This window comes from Stegostoma tigrinum, chromosome 11, assembly GCF_030684315.1.
Source record: "Stegostoma tigrinum isolate sSteTig4 chromosome 11, sSteTig4.hap1, whole genome shotgun sequence".
Lineage (NCBI taxonomy): Eukaryota > Metazoa > Chordata > Chondrichthyes > Orectolobiformes > Stegostomatidae > Stegostoma > Stegostoma tigrinum.
Window position 1 is genome coordinate 60,298,679 of NC_081364.1, and position 23,777 is coordinate 60,322,455.

Consider the following 23,777-nt stretch of genomic DNA (forward strand, 5'->3'; position numbering starts at 1 on the left):
GCTGGCACCTTTCCCTGCAACTGTAGGAAGTGCAACACCTGCCTGTACACCTTCTCTTCCTCCCGCCCCTCCCCCTCCCCCACCACCACACCTCCATTTAAGTTCTGAAACAAACCTTTCATATCTGGCTGGGGTTCACCTGTACATCCTCCAACTTGGTCTACTGTATCCACTGCTCATGATGTGGCCCACTCCTCATTGGTAAGATCAAGCATAGACTCAGGGACTGTTTCATGGAGCACCTGCACTCTGTATGCGACAAACAACACCTTCTGTTTGCCAACCATTTTAACTACCCCTCCCACTCCTGGGTGACATGTCCATCCTGGGCCACTCCAGTGCTGCCCTTCTCAGCCGAGCCTCCTTGACTGGACACAACCAGTCCATCTTCTTCACCACCTTTCTGCCGTAGCCTTCCTGCTGACCAATCCCCACTACCCCTATCTGCATCCAACCTATCACTACCTTTCTCCAGCCCCACCCATCCTCCCCCTCACCACCTTGAGCTGACCCAACCTGTCCATCTTTTCTCCCTCCTATTCACCCCACCCATCCCACTGACAAATCCCCACCACTCCCTATCTACATTCATCTATCACCAACCCACCTCCTTCCCAGCCCCACCCTTCCTCTTTCTTTATTTCCTAGCTTCCTTGCCCCTCCCCATTTCTGAAGAACAGTCCCAGCTCAAAACATAAACTTTCCTGCTTCTCTGCTTCCTGGTCTGCTGTGCTCCTCCAGCTCCACACAGTGTTGTCTTCTTAGTTTTGTGTTGTGTAATGGTAGTGTTGCACTAAATGAAATGTATTCAGAGCAGAATCAGATGCTGACTGTTTTAAAGAATAGAAAATGCTGGAAATTATCAACTGGTCTAATAGTGTTTGTGTAGAGAGACAGTTAATATTTCGGGTTTTTGTTGCCTTTCACCTTGAGACTGGGGATGGTTGGGGAGTATCCTTCAACTGTTGGCTGTTAAATTGTCACCATTTATGTATAGTTACTATGAAACCTCAGCCAACCATGACTATTGAAGGAAGTTCAGGATTGTAGAAGATTAAAAGACAAGGTTTGTAAAGTTGCCTGAAAAAGCAATAAATCTGAGAATTTGGAGGCTTTCAGGTGAGAGAAAAGGAAGACCAAGAAACTGGCAAAGAAGGCATGAATGGAATATGATACCTTCTTGCAAAACACCTGAATGAACTAAAAAGCATGTGTAACAAGACCATATTTGGCTAAAACTAATGTGTGTCCGTTAGACAGTCAGGAAATTTTAAGAGTGAAATAGCAGAGAAGCTAAATGATTATTCATTATGTCCAAGATAAGTCATCTTTTTTTAAACGTCAGTGTTGTGAACCTTTGGAATCCTCCTCCATAGAAGGAGCAATTTCAAGCTTTCAGCATATTTAAGGTAGCCATTAATAGATTTCTTTGATTTACCAATGTTTTGAATAAGAGGCATTCATGTGTTCAATGAGCTATGATCAACTACACTTATGAATAAGCATGGTGACAAATGTCTTTTTGCACCTAAATACTGGTACCATCATCCTTGAGGTTAGGGATGGTTGTGGAGTAGACTTCAACTGTTAGTTGTTGAACTGTTCACCATCGTTTTTGACGCTGGATGTGGCAGAACTTGAGCTTGGATCAGAGCAAGCCATTCAGTCTGTCATGCCAACCCAACAGTCAAACCATAAAATGTAAGAACACAAGTCATCCATTCAGCCCATTGAGTCTTCTGGCATTCAAGAGATCATGGCTGGTCTGATAATTCTCAACTGCACTTCCATGGATGGTGGTACTTTGTATGGGCAATCACCTCTGTCCCAAGGCATTACTATAGGAATTTACCAAGATGGTATTCTAGGCCTAACCACCTTCAACTGTTCCATCAATGATTTTCCCTCTGTAACAAGATAAGTGGAGATTTTTGCTGATTGCATGATATTCAGTAGCATTCACAACTCTGATACTGAAGCTTGTTCCTTTATGCAGCACGGTTTGGGCTGATAAGTGACAAGTAACATTCATACCATACAAGTGCCAAGCTGGCTTGTTTATTCAAATCTCACCAAACAAAGAAAAAATCCTTGTGACTGTGACATGCTTTGTTCATTATACTCGTTTCGGAGTGTCAGTGTGTTTCAGTTGTTACTGTTACTGAACAAGTATGGCACAATGTCTCCACCTTGTGTCTGTTCTGTATAAAGTTGCTTTTATTTTGTCCATTTTGTGTAAGTTCTATGCATATAAAACATTTCAGTGATTTTGATCAAGGATTTTTAGGAAACCAATACAAATTTTACAGGTGATATTTTTACTTTTCAAACCCAGCACTTTAAAACACAAGCTGATCTTGGACAGTACTGTAAAACGTGTAGTAGGAAGTTGCGAACCTATTTTCTGTATTGACTAATCTCAGTGGGAGGAGAATTTAGCCAAAACTATCGCCTATTCTAAGTTACTACTTCAAGACCACTTTCAGCCCCACTGACTTCCTGCTCCCAGTATCTGTTTGTTCATGAGATAATTATCCCCAAGGTTATTCTAACTTTCTGACTTAGTCATCCTGTTTCCACACTGTAGGGAATCTTAAAAAAATTCTAGTCAAATCTCGCTCAGTCACTAACATAATACATTAATGATACTTGAGTAGTTAGATTCACCAATTATGATATTCATCATCAGCCTTGAGGAAAAATTATTCACAATATTAATATTAAATACCAGATCAGGTTGATTCATGATGGTGATCTTGTTAAAGATAATGCTTTTGTCCATGTACTCACTGCTACTATCACTGAGGCAGGAACTTTGTATTAACAGTTTTTACATACTTTGACATTTTGATCCAATGGCTGAAATATAACAGTGGCCTTAATTTGAAATATTGGAATCAAATTTTTCCTGTCAATCTTTAATTCAGGTTGGCATTGAAAAGAACAGCTTTGTCCCTGCTTGATGGTTCTACAATTAAATTAGAATTTGAATTGTGAACTCTTTTTGTTTGTATGGGTGGTCACTGAAAATTTCTTCAAGGTTTTTAAGCATCAAAGACACTTGTTCTTTCCTTCAGCATTGTCCAGCATGCAAATCTCTTCTTTTGAAGCAAATGCAGATACATCAACTAAGTTGCCACTTCTGCATATAATCCAACCTGCTACTAAGGACTCTGAAGTCATTTGCTCCAAAGTTTTTCTACCTGCCTTTCATCACTTATCTCCTAAGGTCTCTCTCAGAAAGGGTTCAAGAGAGGGAAGCAGCAGACAGATAGACATAGTGAGAGGGGTGGCCCACAGCTGGGAGTGTTGGGAAGCACAATCTAAGGCAACTGATGGTTTGATTAAACATTGATTAGTGAACACATGATGTAGCACTGGATAGTAAGGCGGAAGATAATGTTTCATTCTTGAAATAAGATATTTAATTTACAAATATTGTTTTATTCCTTTCCTGAGGAGAAAGGGATGTCAGAACTAATATTCATACATTGCTTATAATGAGAAAGTTAGCTTTGATTCTCTCTTTATGCTGTACATTTTAAAAGCCCTACTGCAATGTTTTGAGGACTTACTGTACTTAAAATAGTAGCTTAGTTTTTCTGTTGTTTACAGCATGAGAGTGACATTGACACCGATTTATTGCCATAGTAAATGTTGGAGAGTGTTTTCCTTTAAACTACTTCTAGACGTTGCAAAGTTCTTCTCATTTAGATAAGTTCACTGAGCAGGTAGGCAGTAAACCCAGGAGGAGAAACAGCCTGTGATTGGAAGGCAGTGAGAAGGGAAGTGAGTGAATGAATTGCTGGGAGTGTGCCAAAGCAGTAATTTTTGTGGGCACGCGTGGTGGGGGAGCTGTGGGCATGAGGGAAGCAGGAGGCTTCAATGGTGGGGCGTACTTCAGTTTGAGGAGGGGAAAGGAGACACTACATGGTGGGGAAGTGAAAGAGACCATCTGTTCAACCTGTCACCAAATACTCTGCTAATTAGAAACCATGATAACTTCGTCACCTGAGATTAATTCCTTCATCCATAAATGTTGAATCTCTGGTTTAAGGCTATTATTTTGAGCAATTAATGTATGGTGGAAAAACATAGTGGATGTCTCAATGAAAAGAATGTCAATGTTAAATTTCAAATTTTGAGAATAAGGTCTAAGATGTAGTAGTAAGGTTGGTTAGGTTTTCCAACACTGCATATGCCAAAGGGATAAATTAATTGAAACATCACTTGTTTACGGAAGGAGTGTTTAGGGTGACTTTTTTTTTTGGGAATGCTTCAGTAATTTTTGATACAAACTACTATTATCATCTCAATCCTATTACCTTGGAACAATTTGCATATGTTTTTCTAAGAAATTAAAACTTGCGTTGGCTGTTGTAGCTTTACAATTATAGTGCAGATAGGTACGTTGTTTTTTTTAAATTTCCTCCAGTAATATAGGTCCCACTGGTTGGGATCGCATTTTACTGCCTATCCCTAAGTGCCTTTGAGAAGGTAGTGGTAGGCTGCCTTTTTGGACTGCTGCTATTTACTTAAAGTACACCCACAGCTCTGATAGGGAGGAGGTTCCAGGATTTTTGACCTTATGATATTAAAGAAATAACTATATATTTCTAAGTCAGGATGGTGAATGAGTTAGAGGGGAACTTGTGGATGGTAGTGTTCCCAGTGAGTTTTGAGAAGATTTGTAGCTCGGGTTAAGTTTCTCGATTGTGAGTTTGCTCGCTGAGCTGGAAGGTTAGTTTTCAGACGTTTCATCACCATTCGAGGTAACATCAGTGAGCCTCCGGTGAAAGCGCTGGTGTTATATCCCGCTTTCTGTTTAGGTTTCCTTGGGTTGGTGATGTTGTCATTTCCTGTGTTGGTGATGTCATGTCCTGCTCTTTTTCTCAGAGGGTGGTAGATGGGCTCCAAATCAATGTGTTTGTTGATGGAGTTCTGGTCAGAATGCCATGCTTCTAGGAATTCTCATGCGTGTCTGTTTGGCTTGTCCTAGGGTGGATGTGTTGTCCCAATCAAAGTGGTGTCCTTCCTAATCTGTATGTAAGGATACTAGTGATAGTGGGTCATGTCTTTTTGTGGCTAGTTGATGTTCATGTATCCTAGTGGCTAGCTTTCTGCTTGTTTGTCCAATGTAGTTTTTGTCACAGTTCTTGCAAGGTATCACTAGTATCCTTACATACAGATGAGGAAGGACACCACTTTGATTGGGACAACACATGCACCCTAGGACAAGCCAAACAGACACGCATGAGAATTCCTAGAAGCATGGCATTCTGACCAGAACTCCATCAACAAACACATTGATTTGGAGCCCATCTACCACCCTCTGAGAAAAAGAACATCAATGCAGGAAATGACATCACCAACCCAAGGAAACCTAAACAGATAAACAGAAAGCGGGACATTACACCAGCGCTTCACCGGAGGCTCACTGATGTTACCTAGAATGGTGACGAAACGTCTGAAAACTAACCTTCCAGCTCAGCGAGCAAACTCACATCCAGGTAGTGTCCCCATTCATCTGCTGCCCTTGCCCTGGTGTGAGGAATTATAGTTTGGAGAAGGTAATAGATTCACTGGGGTTTGGCAGCCTAACTAGCGGTGGGAAGGTGGTGTGAGGTACAGTAGAGCCAGAGAGTTTTGCTGGGAAGCAATGGTCAGATCAAGTAGAGTCTCCATAGATCTCAGCACAGTTGCAGAGACAGAAGGATCTGATGCAGGCAGAAGTCTTTTCTTCCTTAAAGTCTTGGAACCAGTGGCTGCAGGGGATCTAGTTCTTCTTTAAATTTTCAAAAATGGAAAATCCTAAGTAAATAAGGTAGCTTCTGTGTTCTTTAAAATTTGATCAGTCAATAGAGAATGAGATGTTTAGACCTGTGCACTGGAAAGAAAATGTCTGGTTAATTACTTGTGACTGCTAATATAAAATGACTCTTCTAGAGCTGTTCATTTTTGTTAGAGGAAAACACACCCAACAAGAACAGTTTTTCTTTATTTGGTGAGATGTTACTATCATGAAAATCGACCACATCCTGCTTGGGTCCAGCAGGTAAAAGCATTTATTCGAGCAAATTCAAGGTAGTAGATCATGTTGGTTACCCAAAGAACTTATGAAGAATGAGCATGCAGTCTACTGAATCTGCTCTGCCATTCAGTAAGATTCTGGCTGACCTGATAATCCTCACTTTGGCTTTCCTGCCTTCCTACTACCACCACCGCCAAGGATAAGAGGAATACAGCACAGAGCAGGACCTTCGGCCCAATCCATCCACACCAACCAGGTTTTCTAACTAGAATTTGTCCCACTTGCCGTTTGGCCCATAGCCCTCTAAACCTTTCCTAACAATTTACAAGCCATTTGGACAGGTACACGTTGTAATTGTATCTGCCTCAACCATGTCCTCTGGCAGCTCATTTTCATACCCTTGTAGTTGTGAAAAAGTTTCCCGTCAGGTGCCTTCTTAAATCTTACCCCTCTCATCTTAAACCTATGCCGTCGAGTTTGGACTCACCTACCCTTGGAGAAACACCTTGGCTAATTCATCTTATCGATGCCATTCATAATTCTGTAAACCTCCTAAGGACACCCCTCAGCCCTCTATGATCCAAGGGGGAAAAAACTTAGTCTATTGTGCCTCTCCTTTATAATTCCAACCATTCGTTCTCAGTAACATCCTTGGAAAGGTACAACAAAAGTTTACAGTTTATAACATCCTTCCTGTAACAGGGCAACCTGAATTACATGTAGTACTCCATACGCGGCCTTACCAATGCCTTGCACAGCTGTATTATGATGCCCGAACTCCTGTACCTAATATTTTGACTGAAGGCAAATGTGCCAAATGCTGCTTTCACCACCTTGTCTACCTGTGTCATCACTTTTTCAAGGAACTATGTGCCTACATCCCTTCATCTCTCTGTTTGACCGCCTTCCCAGGGCTTTCCCATTAAGCAGAAATCTGCCCTAATTTGTCTTAACAAAATGTAACACCTCACATTTATCTGCATTAAACACCATTTGCCATTTCTCAGCCCCTAAGCCCAGTTGCTCAAGATCACATTGTACTCTTTTAGATAAACTTCTTCACTGTCCACTATACCACCAATTTTGGTGTCTTCTGCAAAATTGCTATCCATGCCTCCTATATTCTCATTCAATTTTTTTGTATAAATGGCGAACAACAGTGGACCCCACAATCCTTGTGACATACTGCCTGTCACAGGCCTCAAGTCTGAAAAAGAACCCTCTACCACCACCCTCTGTCTCCTACAGATATGTCAATTTTGTATCCTGTTCTTGGATCCTCTATGATCTCACCTTACTAATCATTCTACCATGTGGTACTTTGTTGAAGGCCTTGCTAAAGCCCATGTAGACATTGTCTACTGGAATACCATCTATCTTGGTCACCTGTTCAAAAAACTCAACCAAATTTGAGACATGATTTCCTATATACAAAGCCATGTTGACCTAATCAGACCTTGCCTTTCCAAATGCATGGAGAGCAAAACCTTTGATTCTGTTGTGAAATTTTGTCTAGTTCAGCCTGAATATGCTTAATGATTCAGCCTCTCCACTCACCTATGATAGTAGTCCAACAGATGAACTACCTTTTGAGGAGAAATTCCTCCTTTATAAACTGGGTGACTCCTTACTGAGATTATGCCCTCTGATCTTAGACCCTTTCACCAGGGGGAACAACCGTCTCGAGTCTCTTCAGTCTTGTCATTTCAATAAGGTCACCTCTCATTCTTTGAAATGCCAATTTGTATAGGCCCAAACTACTCAATTTGTCCTTGGAAGACTATCCCTTCAATACTGGGATTAATCTAGTGAGCTGCCTTTGCACTGCTTCCAATACCAGTATTTCTTTCCAAAATTGTTGTGTCCTATATGTGACCTAACTAGCATTGTTTGAACAAAACTTCCATATTTTGCTTTGTTCCCCATGAAATAAAAGGCAACATTTCTGTTAGCTGCTGAATTTGGAGTAGCTTCTTTTGATTTTTGCACGTGGACTCAGGATCCTCCGCTATAATTTTTGTAGCACTTTTACATTAAATAATATTTAGATCCTCTTATTTTTGCCAAAGTGAAAAATGTCACTTTCCCACCTTGTGCTCCATCTGCCAGGTTTTCCCCATTTATTTTAACTTGTCTATATCTCTCTCTCTACTAAACTGTTAACTTTGCCACTCAACTTCCCACCTATTCTTGTCGTCCAAAAACAGGATGATAGTACGTTTACTTTCTTTTTCTAAGTCCTGATATAATAATCATGATCCCAGAACTGATCCCTGTGGCACCCTGCTAGTTACTGATTGGCATCCTGAAAATGCCCTTCTTATATCAGTTGTCTTCTGTTAGATAGCCAATCCTCTATCCATGTTGTTATTATCCAACCATATAGACAACTTAAGCTAACAGACATTGGGTTTTTATCTTATCAAGTACCACTGGAAATATAAATAAATTATATCCACTGTCTATCCTTTTATTTATCGTGCTTATTACCACCTCAAAGAATACTTAAATTCATCCAGAATGATTTCTGCTTCATGAAGCCATGCCAACCCTGATCAATTACGTATTTCTAATTGTTTTGCTATTGCATTTTTCCAATAGTAGGTGTTAAGTTAATTGGCTTATAGTTACCTGTTTTGTTTTTTTGTCTGCTTCCCTTTGTAGATACACATGTTACATGGGCACATTTCCTCTAGTACTTCTCCAGAATCTAAAGATTCTTGTAAGTTTACTGTCAGTGCATCCAATATCTCTCTCTCTAGTTTTTTTTCTTAATGTCCTAGGATTTGGCCAATGACATTGAGGGAATTTTGGTCTTTAACCCTATTGGTTCCCTTAGTAATTTTCCTTCAGTAATATTTGTAGTATTTGCCTCCCCTTTTTGCCCCTTGATTGTTTAGTATTTTTGGAATGCTATTGGTATTTGCAGCTGTCTTAACAATAGAAAAGTATAAACTCAACTCCTTGTCACTTTGGTCATATCTGTTGGTCTTGTGAGATTGATTGATTTATTTTATTATTGCTATAAATTAGTACAACAAACAAAAGGTGAAGTCCTCCTGCAGTTTTGAGCAGTACCTTGAAGCAAACAGCCATCTTTGGTCCAGAGAAGAGATTATAAAAATCTTATTCAAGAGACTTTGAAGGCAGCATCAGTGCAGGACACTGAAGTCCTCTGGCTAAAAGCCATATCAGAAGCTACTGGTGGAGTCCTAAGTAAAAGCCAGTCACCAAATGCTACTAGAAATAGCAACCACTTCAAAGAAACACAGGTTCTTTAGATACTAATCCAGCCTTTCTCAAAATATTGTGGGCAAAAACCAGGAGAGATTTACCATGAGAGGACCAATGCCCTGGAGCTGTTTCAATACCGCTTTCAAGAGTATGAAACTGATGCTGAAAATAATTCTGTAGAACCAAAGCACAGCAATGGATCGAATAGCTCTCCAGGAAATAATATCAAAAAGCTGAACCCAGAGCTGGTATTTGAGGATGTAGCTGTGGATAATGAACAAAGTGTAAAAGGAAGAAACAAGAACATCCTTTCAAAAAATAATACTGATCAATGAAAAATATTCATGGTAAGATGAGTGGTTTACTTGTTTTCTGCCACCGTTGTATTACAAAGATCATAAGTTAAGGAGCAATTCTGATTTTTTTTTGGTTGGGGCGTGTTCTTTTTCCAAAGAACATTCACTGTCTCTTGCTGTCCATTCTGTACCTGAAGTTCAAAGTTAAATGTGAGAGAAAGTAATTCACTGTGATGTTAGATTTTAATTGGGTACAATTTGATAAGAATACAGATGAGTTAGTTGCTGAGAAAGGAAAAGTGATTGTGCACAGCACAAAGGCTAGCAGATGACATTAAGAGAAAATTGGAATATTACAAAACAAACATACACTTTTTTTTCTACACACCCAACCCCCACCAAAGAAAAACCCAGTTTACTAGTGTAAAAGCCAGGCATGAGACTTTTTTTTTGGTGAAAAGTAGGGGGTCAACTTGAATGTAAGTATTACTTTTTGAGGGATTGAAATCAATACTGGTTCTTGGGAATTGCAGAAAATGATACTGTCTTGCCAGTTGCTGCTGTGCTTCTGAATTCTTTAGGGTATATTATTCCAGGCTATCTCTTTGACATTTTTAAATAAGAAAAGAGCATTAATGAAAAAGACTCGCTAGACTGTGTTCCCTCAACCTCACTCCCAAAGCTAGCATGAGGTGTATATTTTTTAAAAAGAAAGAGCTTTTGGGTAAATGGTCAAGGGTTCAACTTTTACATGATCAACTATTATGGAGTATAAACAGTCCATTTTAAGTTTCAGAATTCTGTGGTTAAGTAGAGTTATTTTGAAAACCAGCAATGTTCAAGAAGGTAGTGTTCAAAGTATTAGAAAACAAAAGTCAGGTATTAAATGTGAGGCGAGACCCAAAAAGTGAGTTGTTATTTCAGAATAAGTATAAATTGGCAGAGGTATTTAATATAATAGCAAAATATGGTGGATGCTGGAAATCTCAAGCAGCTCTGGCAGTATCTTTTGAGAGAAATAGAATTGCAAGTTGTAATTAATAGTTTCCAGTTCTGATGAAAAGTCAAATCTTAACTGTTTTGCTGACCACAGATATTACCAGACATACTGAATATTTTCAGGACTGTCTGTTTTTACATTTAAGTAACATACTGCAGCCCCAGCTATGCCTGCCTCTTTGTAGGTTACGTGGAACAGTCCCTCTTCCGCACCTACACAGGCCCCAAACCCCACCTCTTCCTCCGGTACATTGACTGTATCGGCGCCGCCTCTTGCTCCCCAGAGGAGCTCGAACAGTTCATCCACTTCACCAACACCTTCCACCCCAACCTTCAGTTCACCTGGGCCATCTCCATCTCCCTCACCTTCCTGGACCTCTGTCTCCATCTCAGGCAACCAGCTTGTAACTGATGTCCATTTCAAGCCCACCGACTCCCACAGCTACCGAGAATACACCTCCTCCCACCCAACATCCTGCAAAAATTCCATCCCCTATTCCCAATTCCTCCGCCTCCGCCGCATCTGCTCCCACGATGAGGTATTCCACTCCCGCACATCCCAGATGTCCAAGTTCTTCAAGGACCGCAACTTTCCCCACAGTGATCGAGAACGCCCTTGACCGCGTCTCCCGTATTTCCCGCAACACATCCCTCACACCCCGCTCCCCCCCCCCCCCCCCCCACAACCGCCCTAAGAGGATCCCCCTCGTTCTCACACACCACCCTACCAACCTCCGGATACAACGCATCATCCTCCAACACTTCCGCCATTTACAATCTGACCCCACCACCCAAGACATTTTTCCATTCCCACCCCTGTCTGCTTTCCGGAGAGACCACTCTCTCCGTGACTGCCTTGTTCGCTCCACACTGCCCTCCAACCCCACCACACCCGGCACCTTCCCCTGCAACCGCAGGAAATGCTACACTTGCCCCCACACCTCCTCCCTCCTCCCTCACCCCTATCCCAGGCCCCAAGATGACATTCCACATTAAGCAGAGGTTCACCTGCACATCTGCCAATGTGGTATACTGCATCCACTGTACCCAGTGTGGCATCCTCTACATTGGGGAAACCAAGCGGAGGCTTGGAGACCACTTTGCAGAACACCTCCGCTCAGTTCGCAACAAACAACCGCACCTCCCAGTCGCAAACCATTTCCACTCCCCCTCCCATTCTCTAGATGACATGTCCGTCATGGGCCTCCTGCAGTGCCACAATGATGCCACCCGAAGGTTGCAGGAACAGCAACTCATATTCCGCCTGGGAACCCTGCAGCCTAATGGTATCAATGTGGACTTCACCAGTTTCAAAATCTCCCCTTCCCCTACTGCATCCCTAAACCAGCCCAGTTCATTCCCTCCCCCCCCCCCCCCACTGCACCACACAACCAGCCCAGCTCTTCCCCCCCCCCCCCCCCCCCACTGCATCCCAAAACCAGTCCAACCTGTCTCTGCCTCCCTAACCGGTTCTTCCTCTCACCCATCCCTTCCTCCCACCCCAAGCCACACCCCCATCTACCTACTAACCTCATCCCACCTCCTTGACCTGTCCGTCTTCCCTGGACTGACCTATCCCCTCCCTACCTCCCCACCTATACTCTCTCCACCTATCATCTTATCTCTCCATCTTCGGTCCACCTCCCCCTCTCTCCCTATTTATTCCAGTTCCCTCTCCCCATCCCCCTCTCTGATGAAGGGTCTAGGCCCGAAACGTCAGCTTTTGTGCCCCAGAGATGCTGCTTGGCCTGCTGTGTTCATCCAGCCTCACATTTTATTATCTTGGAATTCTCCAGCATCTGCAGTTCCCGTTATCTCTAACATACTTCAGTGTTTACCAAATAAATAATCAATAGGAGGTTGCATTGAGATGAAATGTTAGAACAGTTTAGTTAAGCTACAGGGATGAAATCTAACAGGATATATGCAAAGACGTTGAAAGAAATGGGGGAGGAACTGAGGCCCAAGAAATTAAGTTTGAGTGTTTTGGAAATACAAGCATGTACTGCAAATACTCAAGGCAGGCCATTCTAGTTTGACTAATTACAGGTGAATTAGTGTAACATTGCAGGGAAGAACTTGGAATCATTTTAAAGATGGACTAACTGTCTGGATGAACAGAAATAATTTTGATACAATCAACATGTATCAAAGGAAGTTTTTGGGTTTTTCTTGGGTTGTTTTTTTTTTGTTAAAGTTGTTTTTTTTTATTTCGGGAAAGTGACAGTTATGGTCAATGGGGAAATTCTAGCAGATGTGATCTACATGGGTGTTTGGAAAACACTTCCAGGCAAGATGTCTGACTGACAGATGACCATTGGCAAAGTTTTGAGCTGTCAGACATTAGGAGTGGAGAAAATTAGATTTAGAAACTCATTCGCAGGAAGGCAGTAAGTGGCATTGGGAGTGGTTTTTCACTGGTTAGGTATAAGTAATGGTAGCCTTGAGACTGATGAATTGGAAATGAGGCTTGTGGTATTTAAATATGTAAACCAAATCTGATAATTCTGTGATGCAAGGAAAGGTGAAAAGGAGTGTCACCAATGAAATTCCATGTCATTTAATATAAGGTGCTACTTTTATTTTTAAACTAATGTTGGAAAGGCTCTGTGTGGAATAGCATGGAGATTTGAGGTTCAGGTTCGTGTTAATCAGGATGTCCAAGAGGTGAAGATAAAGTTGACGTCGTCTTATCAAACAATAGAGTACTCTCTCATCAGAGAGAAATGAATGATGGTGGCTCAGAAGGTTACCATGCCTCAGGCCAGGGGAGCGATTTGAGAAGCAAGGTCCTCCATAATAACCTTAGCTTGCGTGGGAATTGAACCCAACCTGTTGGCACCATCCTGCATTGCAAGCTAGCCAACCAACTGAACAAACTGGCCCCATTCTCAAGACAACAAGGCTTGAAGCTAATTGAATACTGGGTTTCTCCTAAAATATTCTGTTTGTTTTGAGCTACAAATTATAGATCAAGTGCTGAGACAGTATAGAGAATATAATCAAGATTAAATAGAATGCTTAAAAGAAAAATGCAGGAACTACTCAGCAGTTTGCGCAGCATTAGAATCAATGTCGGTCCAGCCACTGACCTGAAACAATAGCTCTGAATCTCTCTCCACAGATGCTGTTACTGTTACATTTTGAATTTTCAACGCTTGAATTTTTTTTTACCAGGCTCAGTAGAATGCAAGTGGAATGAGGAAATAGGAAAGAATTAGAAAAATCAGGCTGCTCCCATTTGAACAGGGTAATATAATGGACATTTAAAATTGTGAAACAGTTGATAGCAAGAGTGTTCAACACTTGCCAGTCAACAAGAAATAAAGGAACATAGATATAAAATCTTTTACTTAAGACCCAATATAGGAAAAAAAACTTTAAATATAGTTGAGGGTGTGGAATGCTTGACTGAAAGTTGGTGATTGGTAATAGTCTTCTCCATTTAAGGAATAAATTAGATGGGTATGTAAAGAAAAGTGGGAGGATATTGGTAGATTAAGTAGATATTGATCAAGGGGAGGATCCAGCCCACAAATGTAAGTTTGGGCACATGCTTCTTTTGTGTTTACTTCCCTGATTCTGAGAGATTCACATTTTTAAAAAAAATTTATAAACTACATTGAAAAAGCATCCTTTTTTTGAATGGGTACATGTTCCATATAAGTATAGGTGAAAAGAAAGGTTCTTGTCCCTGATGCTACTGAATTTGAGCAGTTTTTGTAGTTGTCTCTAATCTGTCACGTGGTTGCACAGCAGCCCAAAAGTCTCTGCATAGGGACTGCTGAGTTATGTGCGGTCTTTATAAATTACTATATATATGACTGTGTTTTAATAAAAATGAAAGGAGTGAGCACTTAGACCTGTTCTGAAATTAGGGGGAACATTGGTTGCTTCCCATTGTACTTTAAGTGTTTTGTTCTTTTCAGTACTTTTAGAACAGGTCTCATTTCTAGAATGTCACTTTCCACAGGGAAATGAAAATATGAAACCTATTTGTGCATTTCTTTATTTAAATTCTGGAATTTTGTATCTGAATCCGTATTTACAATTTTTGAGGATTAGTAGATACCTATAGAGAGAAGTTATAAAATAAATTGGTGTTTTTCTTAACAATTCAATTGATGCACTATGCAATCTGGCCTAAATCCTTTTTCAAAGTGCACATATTGCATAATCTCTGCACTGAAATTTTCAATGTAACATATTCATTTTGGTTTATCTGTCCTTTTTTCATTTTAAACAGATGTTGACCTCTCAGGGTGATCAATCTTTTGGAAGCAACTGTTCTGATGTTGAAGATCCCTCTGCTTTAGCTATGTCTCCACAGGAACGTTCTAGTCCAATGTGCAACCTAAAAAAATACAACACTAGCACTCCTTTAGCAACCAAATGTGTAACACATCCACCATTCTTGTACTTGAATTCTTCTTATCCACATTCAGAGTACAGGGCAAGCCCTCCAACCTCGCAACAATCTTCATCCAGCGCACTTCATGAAAATTGGCAACAGCCTAACTGTGAAGAAAGAACAGAATCATTTACAAGCCATTTAGTAAACACTTCACAGTGTTTACAGTCTACTATTTGCAATAGCTTGTCTTTTGAATCACTTGGCTGCTCATTACGTCAGTTTGAAAACAGTAATAAACTGGATATGACTACAGGTTCCTTCAACTCTTCAATAGTCGATTCTGAAACTTTGGTTAATAATTTGGAGAATCATTGTGAACTGAAGTGGGGATTGAACTACCAAAAGGAAGGCTTTATAGACACACATTGCCATCTGGACTTTTTATTCTCTAAATTGTCTTTTAGTGGAACTTTTTCAAACTTTATGAAGGTTTATGACACCACTTTCCCAGCGGAGTTTCAGGGATGTATCACAGATTTCTGTGACCCTCGTAGCCTGGTTCTTGGGAATGAATGGGAATATTTACTGGATGAACCACTTGTTTGGGGTGCTTTTGGCTGCCACCCTCATTTTGCCCGTTATTATACAAGTTTACAAGAAAAGGCAATTATTCAAGCACTGAGACACCCCAAAGCAGTTGCTTTTGGTGAGATGGGATTGGATTATTCTTATAAGTGTTCAACGGACATCGCCAAACAAAAGCAGGTATGTGGAGGGAAGGCATCTTGTGTATTAGTGAATTTATCCTGTAAACATTAAATTATACAACTATGCTAACTAAATCAAAGATGTATAGAAATGTTGCCTTTAAATCCCAATAAATGTTTGCAAATAATTATTTTGAACTGATTATCCAAATCCCTCATTACGGCACGGTAAATTTATCAACTCGGATTATCCTGTTCTTATTTTATGAACTACTCCATTTACATGGGCAAATAAGTTCTGGTCTAGCTGGTGAAACCCTCATCCTGTGAATGAAATTTTTAGGAGAAAACTTTGTTCATCCTCGTTCAGAGAATCTGTTAATTTGGTCCATATCCAATGCGAACGACTAAACCCTTGGAGTTGAAGCATTTACACTGTTTTTCTTCAGTGATTAATTGACTCCCATTACTAACAATGATACGTAATCTGCTTAATGCCTTTGTCCATGTCAGCATTGCCCTTAGCAGGCTTTGCTTGTTAACACACAATTGGACACATGGGTGTTCTTCTGGTGGTGTAAAAACATACGTAATCTATTCACAAAGGTATCTTTTTTGTGTTTCAATATAAATAATTAAAAAATTAAAGCTATCATCCATGCCTTTGTCACCTCTAGACTTGACTATTCCAAATTTCTATTGGCCAGCTTCCCAGCATCTACTTTGGATCAACATTTTTGCCTTTCGAAATCTTCACAATCTGTTTCTTGACTTAAATGCCCTATGTTTGTTGATACCAACTCCTGATCCAACATCATGTAAAGTCCTTATCCTTGTTTTGAAATTGTTAGTGTCCTTCTACTTCGGTTAGAGTTGTACAAGCCTTAGTCAGTGCAACTCCATTATGGCCTGTTGCACATTCCAGATTTTAATAACTGTGTCTTCAGCTATATAAGTTTTAAGCTATGAAATTCCTTCCTTAAAGTTCTCCAACTCTTTGAACTCCTTTTATGCTCCTATGATTACCTTTACAGTCCTTTTAAAACACAGCTCCTTGACGGATTTTAGATGCCTGCCCTTGCATCTTTTTATAGGCTTATTATTATTTTTTGTATTAATATTCCTTTTATTCAGCAGTTTGGGACATTTGCATTTATATCAGCTCTTGAATATGAGATTGTTCTGTTTGAAAACTTTGTATCTGAAAAAATGATTGGCTGTAATTTCATTTGCACAAACAAAAAGAAATTGAGTAGCAGTTGCTGATAATTCTGCTTTTGTCACTTTTTAGCCCATCAAAACCTTTTTTGTTTGTTAATTCCCTATTACAGCCCTTTTTGTGTTGCCTTGCACCATCATCCCTTTTGTAATATATATGGCCTACATTCTGTCCTATCTTGCATCTTCCTCTTTTTTGTTATTTCCTCCCCTTACTTTGCTTTCCATGTCTTCATACATTGTTAAGGTCTGTTACACTTCCAAATTAATCTTGCTGTACTGAAGGATCGTTTCAGTCTGAAACACTAACCCTTCTCCACAAATGCTGCCTGAACTGCTGCGTATTTTGAAGATTTCCTGTTTTTCAAAAAATGTTTAACTTTGCTGTGCTTGTGGAGAATAATTTAATTAGTGATGTTTAGGCACTAAGTTTATAACTTCCACAAAATAGCCATATTAATGACTTCCTTCACACTGATTTTTAATAATTTCTTCACACAGATCACTTAAGTTATCCTACACAGCAGAAACATATTTTACCCCCCCCCTCCTAAAATAAAATTTCACAACTTGCTCAAATAGATTTGCCATTACTGTTGCCATTACTGAATACCTCCTGTTTCTGCCATATGGGGATTGAGCCTGAATTTTTACCTGGTCTGTTGGTGCTGCGGTTTCCAATTGCTATGGACAAATGTAATGCATGACGTTCTGTAGCTTCCTTGTTTAGCTTATTTCAAGTTGAAATTGTTACTCAATGCTATTATAATCTCTTTAATAGAGGGAAATGATGGATGAGCTTATGTCTGTACCATACAAATAGAATCCTGGAGAAATTCAGCAGATCTGACTGCTTTTGTGGAAAGAGAAACAGTTAACGTTGAGTCTGGTATGAATGTTCTTCAGAACTTCAACCCCATTAGTTGGTGCATGTGCTTTGGGAATGGAATGGAGGAATAAACATTTGATCTTCATGATCATCAATGATTGTGCCTGCTTCATCTCCACAAAATAGGTGACAGAAGTGAACTTGTGAATGGCTTAGGTCAGGCATTGCCTCATCAGTCATCCTGTCTGGTTTATAATTTAAATTTGCATTTAACTAGTCATTTCTATGCCAACACGCCTACTAATCAGGACAGTCCTTTACGTATGGTATAAAATGTTGCTTTTCTCCGTAAATTGTATTCTTACAAACTGTTCTGTTGAGTACAAGATGAAAAGCTTGAATAAAGTGTCTTAATGTTTCAGCAGTATATGCATTCCGTTCTACCAAATGAAGTTTTGACTACCTTCTTGTTTTTTTTTTCCACAGGTCTTTGAAAGACAGCTAAAACTTGCAGTGGCATTAAAGAAGCCTCTTGTCATTCATGGCAGGGATGCTGATGAAGACTTATTTGAGCTAATGAAAACTCATGTCCCAAGGGATTACAGGATTCATAGGTACAATGTTTCTACTTGGGCTTTGACTTTGTTACAGGGCTTTTTATTTTTCTCATGTTTAATACCATGTGTGCATCTGAGTTACTGGGATGCACGAACACTTCAAACTGATCTCTAGATTTGTAGTTGTTGTTTTTCTGCATTTTATGCCTAGGTCTTGTGCTCTGGTCCTGCAGGGGTAGATTCTCTTAAGGGATGCTTCTGCATTGATCTATGTTCCACATGCAGCCAAACAGATGTTCCATTTGGAAATTAAATCACTGAAATTTCCCAGCTAGCCCTCACAAAAGTCAGATTGCCCACAGTTATCAAACCAATAAAATAACTGAAGAGTGAATAGCCATGCAATCTAAAATGTAATTTCTAGGAATTTTGTACATTTTTGGGTATTTAGCCATTCATTCTCTATGAAATGCTTTTGCTGATCATTTGTGGCATTCGGATAGTTTAGTCTATTCTGGATTGAAGTAATTTATCAAATAGATATTTAAATATATAGACTTGCAATTCTGTTTTCTTATTTATATACCTGAAGAGGATTCTGTTTCTTTTCTCTGCTTGCACTCAATGCATTTACAGTTCTCAAAGCAGCTGTTGGTGTGACACATTCCAAAGTTTTTATTCTACTGTTCGGTCTAATACTCTTCAAATTGTGAAAACGTTGTGAAGTCCTATCCTCACATGAGGAAGTGATGCAATCTTTGCCATAGCTGAGAACTAGTCCAATTTCCAGTTGAAGGATATGATATAATACTGCAATAAGCTGCTTGTGTTACATCTTGCTGGCAGAAATATTTTGTTTGTCGATCTGAAAGAGTTAATACTGGGTGGTGCTTGTGGGCAGAACAGCTTAGGATCTTGAATCTGAGTCCAAACATTTGGTCCTCCTCATTGTCACTGTAACAATGTCCATAATATCAATGTAACCTGTAACTCGTAGTTCACATGCAATATCTAGTAACCTTTCAGAGACTCTTCCACTTAGACTAGGAATTGGCTTTCTACCACACAAGACCAAGCAGGCCTGATAGTTTCCTACACTTAGGTGTCAGTAACCTTCATGAGCATACTATGTAAAGTGGAATGCCAGGGTGCAGGTTTATTTTGACTTCATACTGCATGGTCCACAACCGCATGAGATCTTCAGACTACATTTTTAGGTCACTTGTCCATTCAACACTGTTAGCAGCACGGAAGAGCTTTAGAAAAAAAAGTCCTTCAGATAAACCCCTTCTGGCACTCCTCAACAAGGAAGAATACTCCAGTGAATCGTATCATCATTTCGACTAAAAGTCACGATGCAGCAGGAGAATTGCATTGCAAGTATGTTGGAGCAGTCTAGGCCATGAATTTAGTGGTCAGTGAACAGGCATTGGAGGCTGAGTGAAACTAAAGTTGACTGGGGAAAACTTTAAAACAGAAATCCAGTCTGGAGAAAGCAAAAGTTAAAAATACATTACTTGCACCTCTGAAGCATTATTACTATAGCAAGCTTACACCATGAGGTATGGCTATAGAAATTGCAGTATAGGGGCACAAAATAAATATCAATGCAAGGTTGCCATTTTAGAAACGTTGTAAAGTCATTATTTTAAGGCAATACATTGGGAAAGTTTTAAAATGTCTAAACAGACCAGGCCTAACAGACAAAGTTTGGGAGATTTTATTCAGGCCATATGAAAGATTGCATTTCATAAGAGCTGAAATAAAGATGGGTGTCATTTTTCAAAGCCCCACACAATGGAAAGGATTCAGTAGGCTGTCTGTAAGATAGAATACAGGAACAGGAGCAACCTGTTCAGACCCTTGAGCCTATTCTGCCATTCAGTAGACTGTGGCTGATCTGGAGACTAACTTCATACACCTGTCTTTGGCCAATATCCCTTAATATCTTTGCTTGTTAAGTATTTATCTATTTCAGATATAAAATTAATAACTGATCCAGTATCCACTACAGTTTGTGGAAGATTGTTACAAACATCTATCACAGTTTGTGAATAGACGTGCTTCTTGACATCTCCACTATGTTCCCTAGTTCTAAGAATCCCCAAACAGTGGAAGTAGGTCATCATTATCTGCCCTGCCTTTACCTGACATTATATCTTGAAGACTTTGATTGGGTCACTCCTTAACCTCTTAAAAATCTAGAGAAAACAGGCCTAATTTGTAAGATCTCTCTTCTTAAACCCTGATGCCTGGGAATAATTTATTAAAGCCATGAACAACAAGATTCTTATTGTGAAAACACAAGATATCAGAAATCCTGATTTTAGCCTCAAAATGTAAGGATATTCCTCTAGTACAGTGGCAAAACCATGCACACTGCAAAATTATTTTTAACTGGCAAGCAGAATACATTACATTATTGCAAACAAATCTCCCAATTTTAAAATGCACCCCTATCCTTGTGTTGCTCAGTGTCAGTAAGCAGATTGTGGCATAATCTGTTGCAGATATATAACATCATAGTGAGGGTTCTCCTAGGTAGCAATGACCACATTGTGATTGAGCTTTGTATTCAGTTTGAGGGAAAGAAGAATGACTCCAAGAATTGTATCTTTTAAACTTAAAAAGGTAATTGTGAATGTGTGAAAATTAGCTAAAGTAAAGTAGCAAATCTAGGTTAAGGGACAAGATGCAGTGACAAACATGTATGGGGATATTCCAGAGTGTATACAGAATAGATGCATTCCAACAAGAAAAACTTCAAGCATGAGCCCCACAAGCTGCAGTTAACTTAAAGAAAAAAAGTCAAATAGAATATGGGAAAATGTGAGATTGGCAGGGAGAATAAAAATGAATATTATCTAAATGATGAAAGATTGCAGAGTTCTTGAGTTACAAAGGGATTTGGATATTCTACTCCAGGAGAACAACAAAACCTCAAGACTATTTTGAGTTTAAGTCTGGATTTGAGGAAGGTGGGACAAATTAACTTCCTAATATCTAATAGGAAACTAGGGCTTGTGGGAGTATGTATATGGGTATGAGAGGGTTAATACTGATTCACACTAGCACTACCCATTATGAAGTCCTATGAACTTGTGGGTAGTACAGCTGAGGATCTTGAAGGAATGAGACTCAACACCTGACCCTTCTCAAATCCTATACCAATGCCAATCATATCAAGTAACCCAAACTATTTGCTAACATGCAGTAAAGTATATCTTGTTAGCAACTACAAGAGATTTCTTGATTTAAATCAGGAAGTGATTTACATCTACCATACTCGACTTGTGTGGTTTCCAATACCTTGAAGGTTGCTCCCACGGTCATCATCAATCATGAGCAGCAGCTAGAGCATGGTGAGCTGTAACACCCGTACAACAAACCATAAGTGTGTTTGGGTTGCAACAGCAACAAAGCAAGCTCAAGGGACCGCAACATGTCTTTCACTTGGCCCATTTACATCTCCCTGGTCTCAAGTTCAGCAATTTCAGTCTATAAACCCAGTCACATTTCTGTTTTTGTTTCTCTTTTAGTTGTGGTGATTTTAGTTTTTCTTTTCTGCTATTGGCTGGTAGTGTTGTGATTCTGCCATTCACTGTAGTTTCAAACATTTTATTTTCTGTATGTGTCCCATTGTGACTTTCTTTTTGAGCTTGTACCACCATCCTTTTTTTGCACTTAATCTGTACTGTCATCTGCCCAGTCACAAAGCTTCTGTTCTTTTTCCATCCGAGTAATTCCATTGTTTATTTTGAGAATAATACTCTAGATCCTGGATCACCTGACTAAACAGCAACACCAAAAGATGTACTGATATTACAAGAAAATAAATATCCTATAAAGTCATTGAGATTGATTAAAAACAATTATCTTTGTTTTACTCCACTCGCGTAATGTGGCCATCTGTCCTCCAGTGTCTGTCATAGAGCTGTGTACAGCATGGAAACAGACCCTTTGATCCAGCTCGCCCATGCCAATCAGACATCCCAAATTAATCTAGTTCCATTTGCTGGTACTTGACCCATATCCCTCTAACCCTTGCTATTCATTACACCCATCCAGATGCCTTTTAAATATTGTAATTGTACCAGCCGCCACCACTTCCTCTGGTAGTTCATTCCATATACCACTGTCTGCATGAAGAAGTTGCCCCTTAAGTCCCCTCTCACTGTAAAGCTATACCCTCTAGTTTTGGACTTCCCTGCCCTGGGGAAAATACTTGGCTATTCACTCTACCTATGTCCCTCATGATTTTATAAACGTCTATTAGGTCACTCCTCAGCCTCTGACACTCCAAGGGAAAATTGCCTCAGCCTATTCAGCCTCTCCCTAATGCTCAAAATCTCCAACCCTGGCAACATTAAATCTTTTCTGAACCCTTTCAAGTTTCACATCATCCTTCCTATAGCAGGGAGAGCAGAATTGAAGACCAGTATTCCAGAAGTGGCCTAACCAATGTCCTGTACGGCTGCAGCATAACCTTCCAACTCCAATACTCAATGCATTGACCAAATAAAGGCAAGTATACCAAATGCTCTCTTCATTATCCTATCTACCTGAGACTCCACTTTTTAGAGGAACTGTCGACCTTTGTTCAGCAACACTCCCCAGAACCTTACCATTAGGTGTATAAGTCCTACACTGATTTGCCTTTCCAAAATGCAGTACCTCACATTTATCTAAATTAAACACCAATTGCCACTCTTCACCCAGTTTGGCCATTCTGATCAAGGTCCTGTTGACCTCAGGAAATTTTCTTTGTTGTCCTCTATGTGGGTGTCTTCTGCAAACTTACTAATCATAGCTCCTATGTTCACATCCAAATCATTTTATATAAAATATGAAAAGCAGAGGATTTAGCACTGATCCTTGTGGCACATCACTGGTCTCAGGCCTCCAATCTGAAAAGCACCACCACCACCCCTGTCTGTCTTGTACCTTCGAGGCAGTTCTATATCCAAATGGCTCGTTCTGCCTGTGTCTAATCTTGCTAACCAGTCTACCACGAGGCATCTTCTTGAACACCTCCATGTAGATCACGTCCATTGCTCTGCCCTCATCGATCCTCTTCAGTACTTCTTCAAAAAAAACTCGATTGAGCTAGTTAAACATAAATTCCCACACACAGCTACGTTGACTAATCCTAATCAGTCCTTGCCTTTCTAAATACATGTAAATCCTGTCTTTCAGGATTCCTTCCAACAACTTGCCCACCACTGACACCAGGTTCACCAGTCCATAGTTCCTGGCATTTCCTTACAACCTTTCTTAAATAATGGCACCACGTTTGCAAACCTCCAGTCTTCCAGCAATCATTTCCCTAGCTTACACAAAGTTATAGGATACATGAGATCAGGTCCCAGGGATTTATCCACTTTATGGATTATAAGATGTCCAGCAACACCAGCTCTGTAATATGGATGTTTTTCAAGATATCACTTTGTTTCCACAAGTTCTGGATTTTCCATATCCTCCTTCACAGTAAACAGTGATGCAAAATTCTCATTTAATATCTTCCCCCATCTCCTGTAGTTCCATAGACAGGC

The 23,777-nt window shown here is 39.9% G+C and overlaps 1 protein-coding gene across 2 annotated transcripts in view; it reads left to right on the top strand.

Moving 5' to 3' along the window:
* The window catches only part of tatdn2 (TatD DNase domain containing 2), a 34,943-nt gene that overhangs the window by 5,125 nt on the left and 6,041 nt on the right, over positions 1-23,777 (top strand). For both annotated transcript variants that reach the window (XM_059649654.1, XM_059649653.1), the window contains exons 2-3: positions 14,807-15,679; positions 18,155-18,282. In XM_059649654.1, coding sequence (XP_059505637.1) covers positions 14,807-15,679; positions 18,155-18,282 — 1,001 coding nt within the window. The remainder of the gene's footprint in view (positions 1-14,806; positions 15,680-18,154; positions 18,283-23,777) is intronic.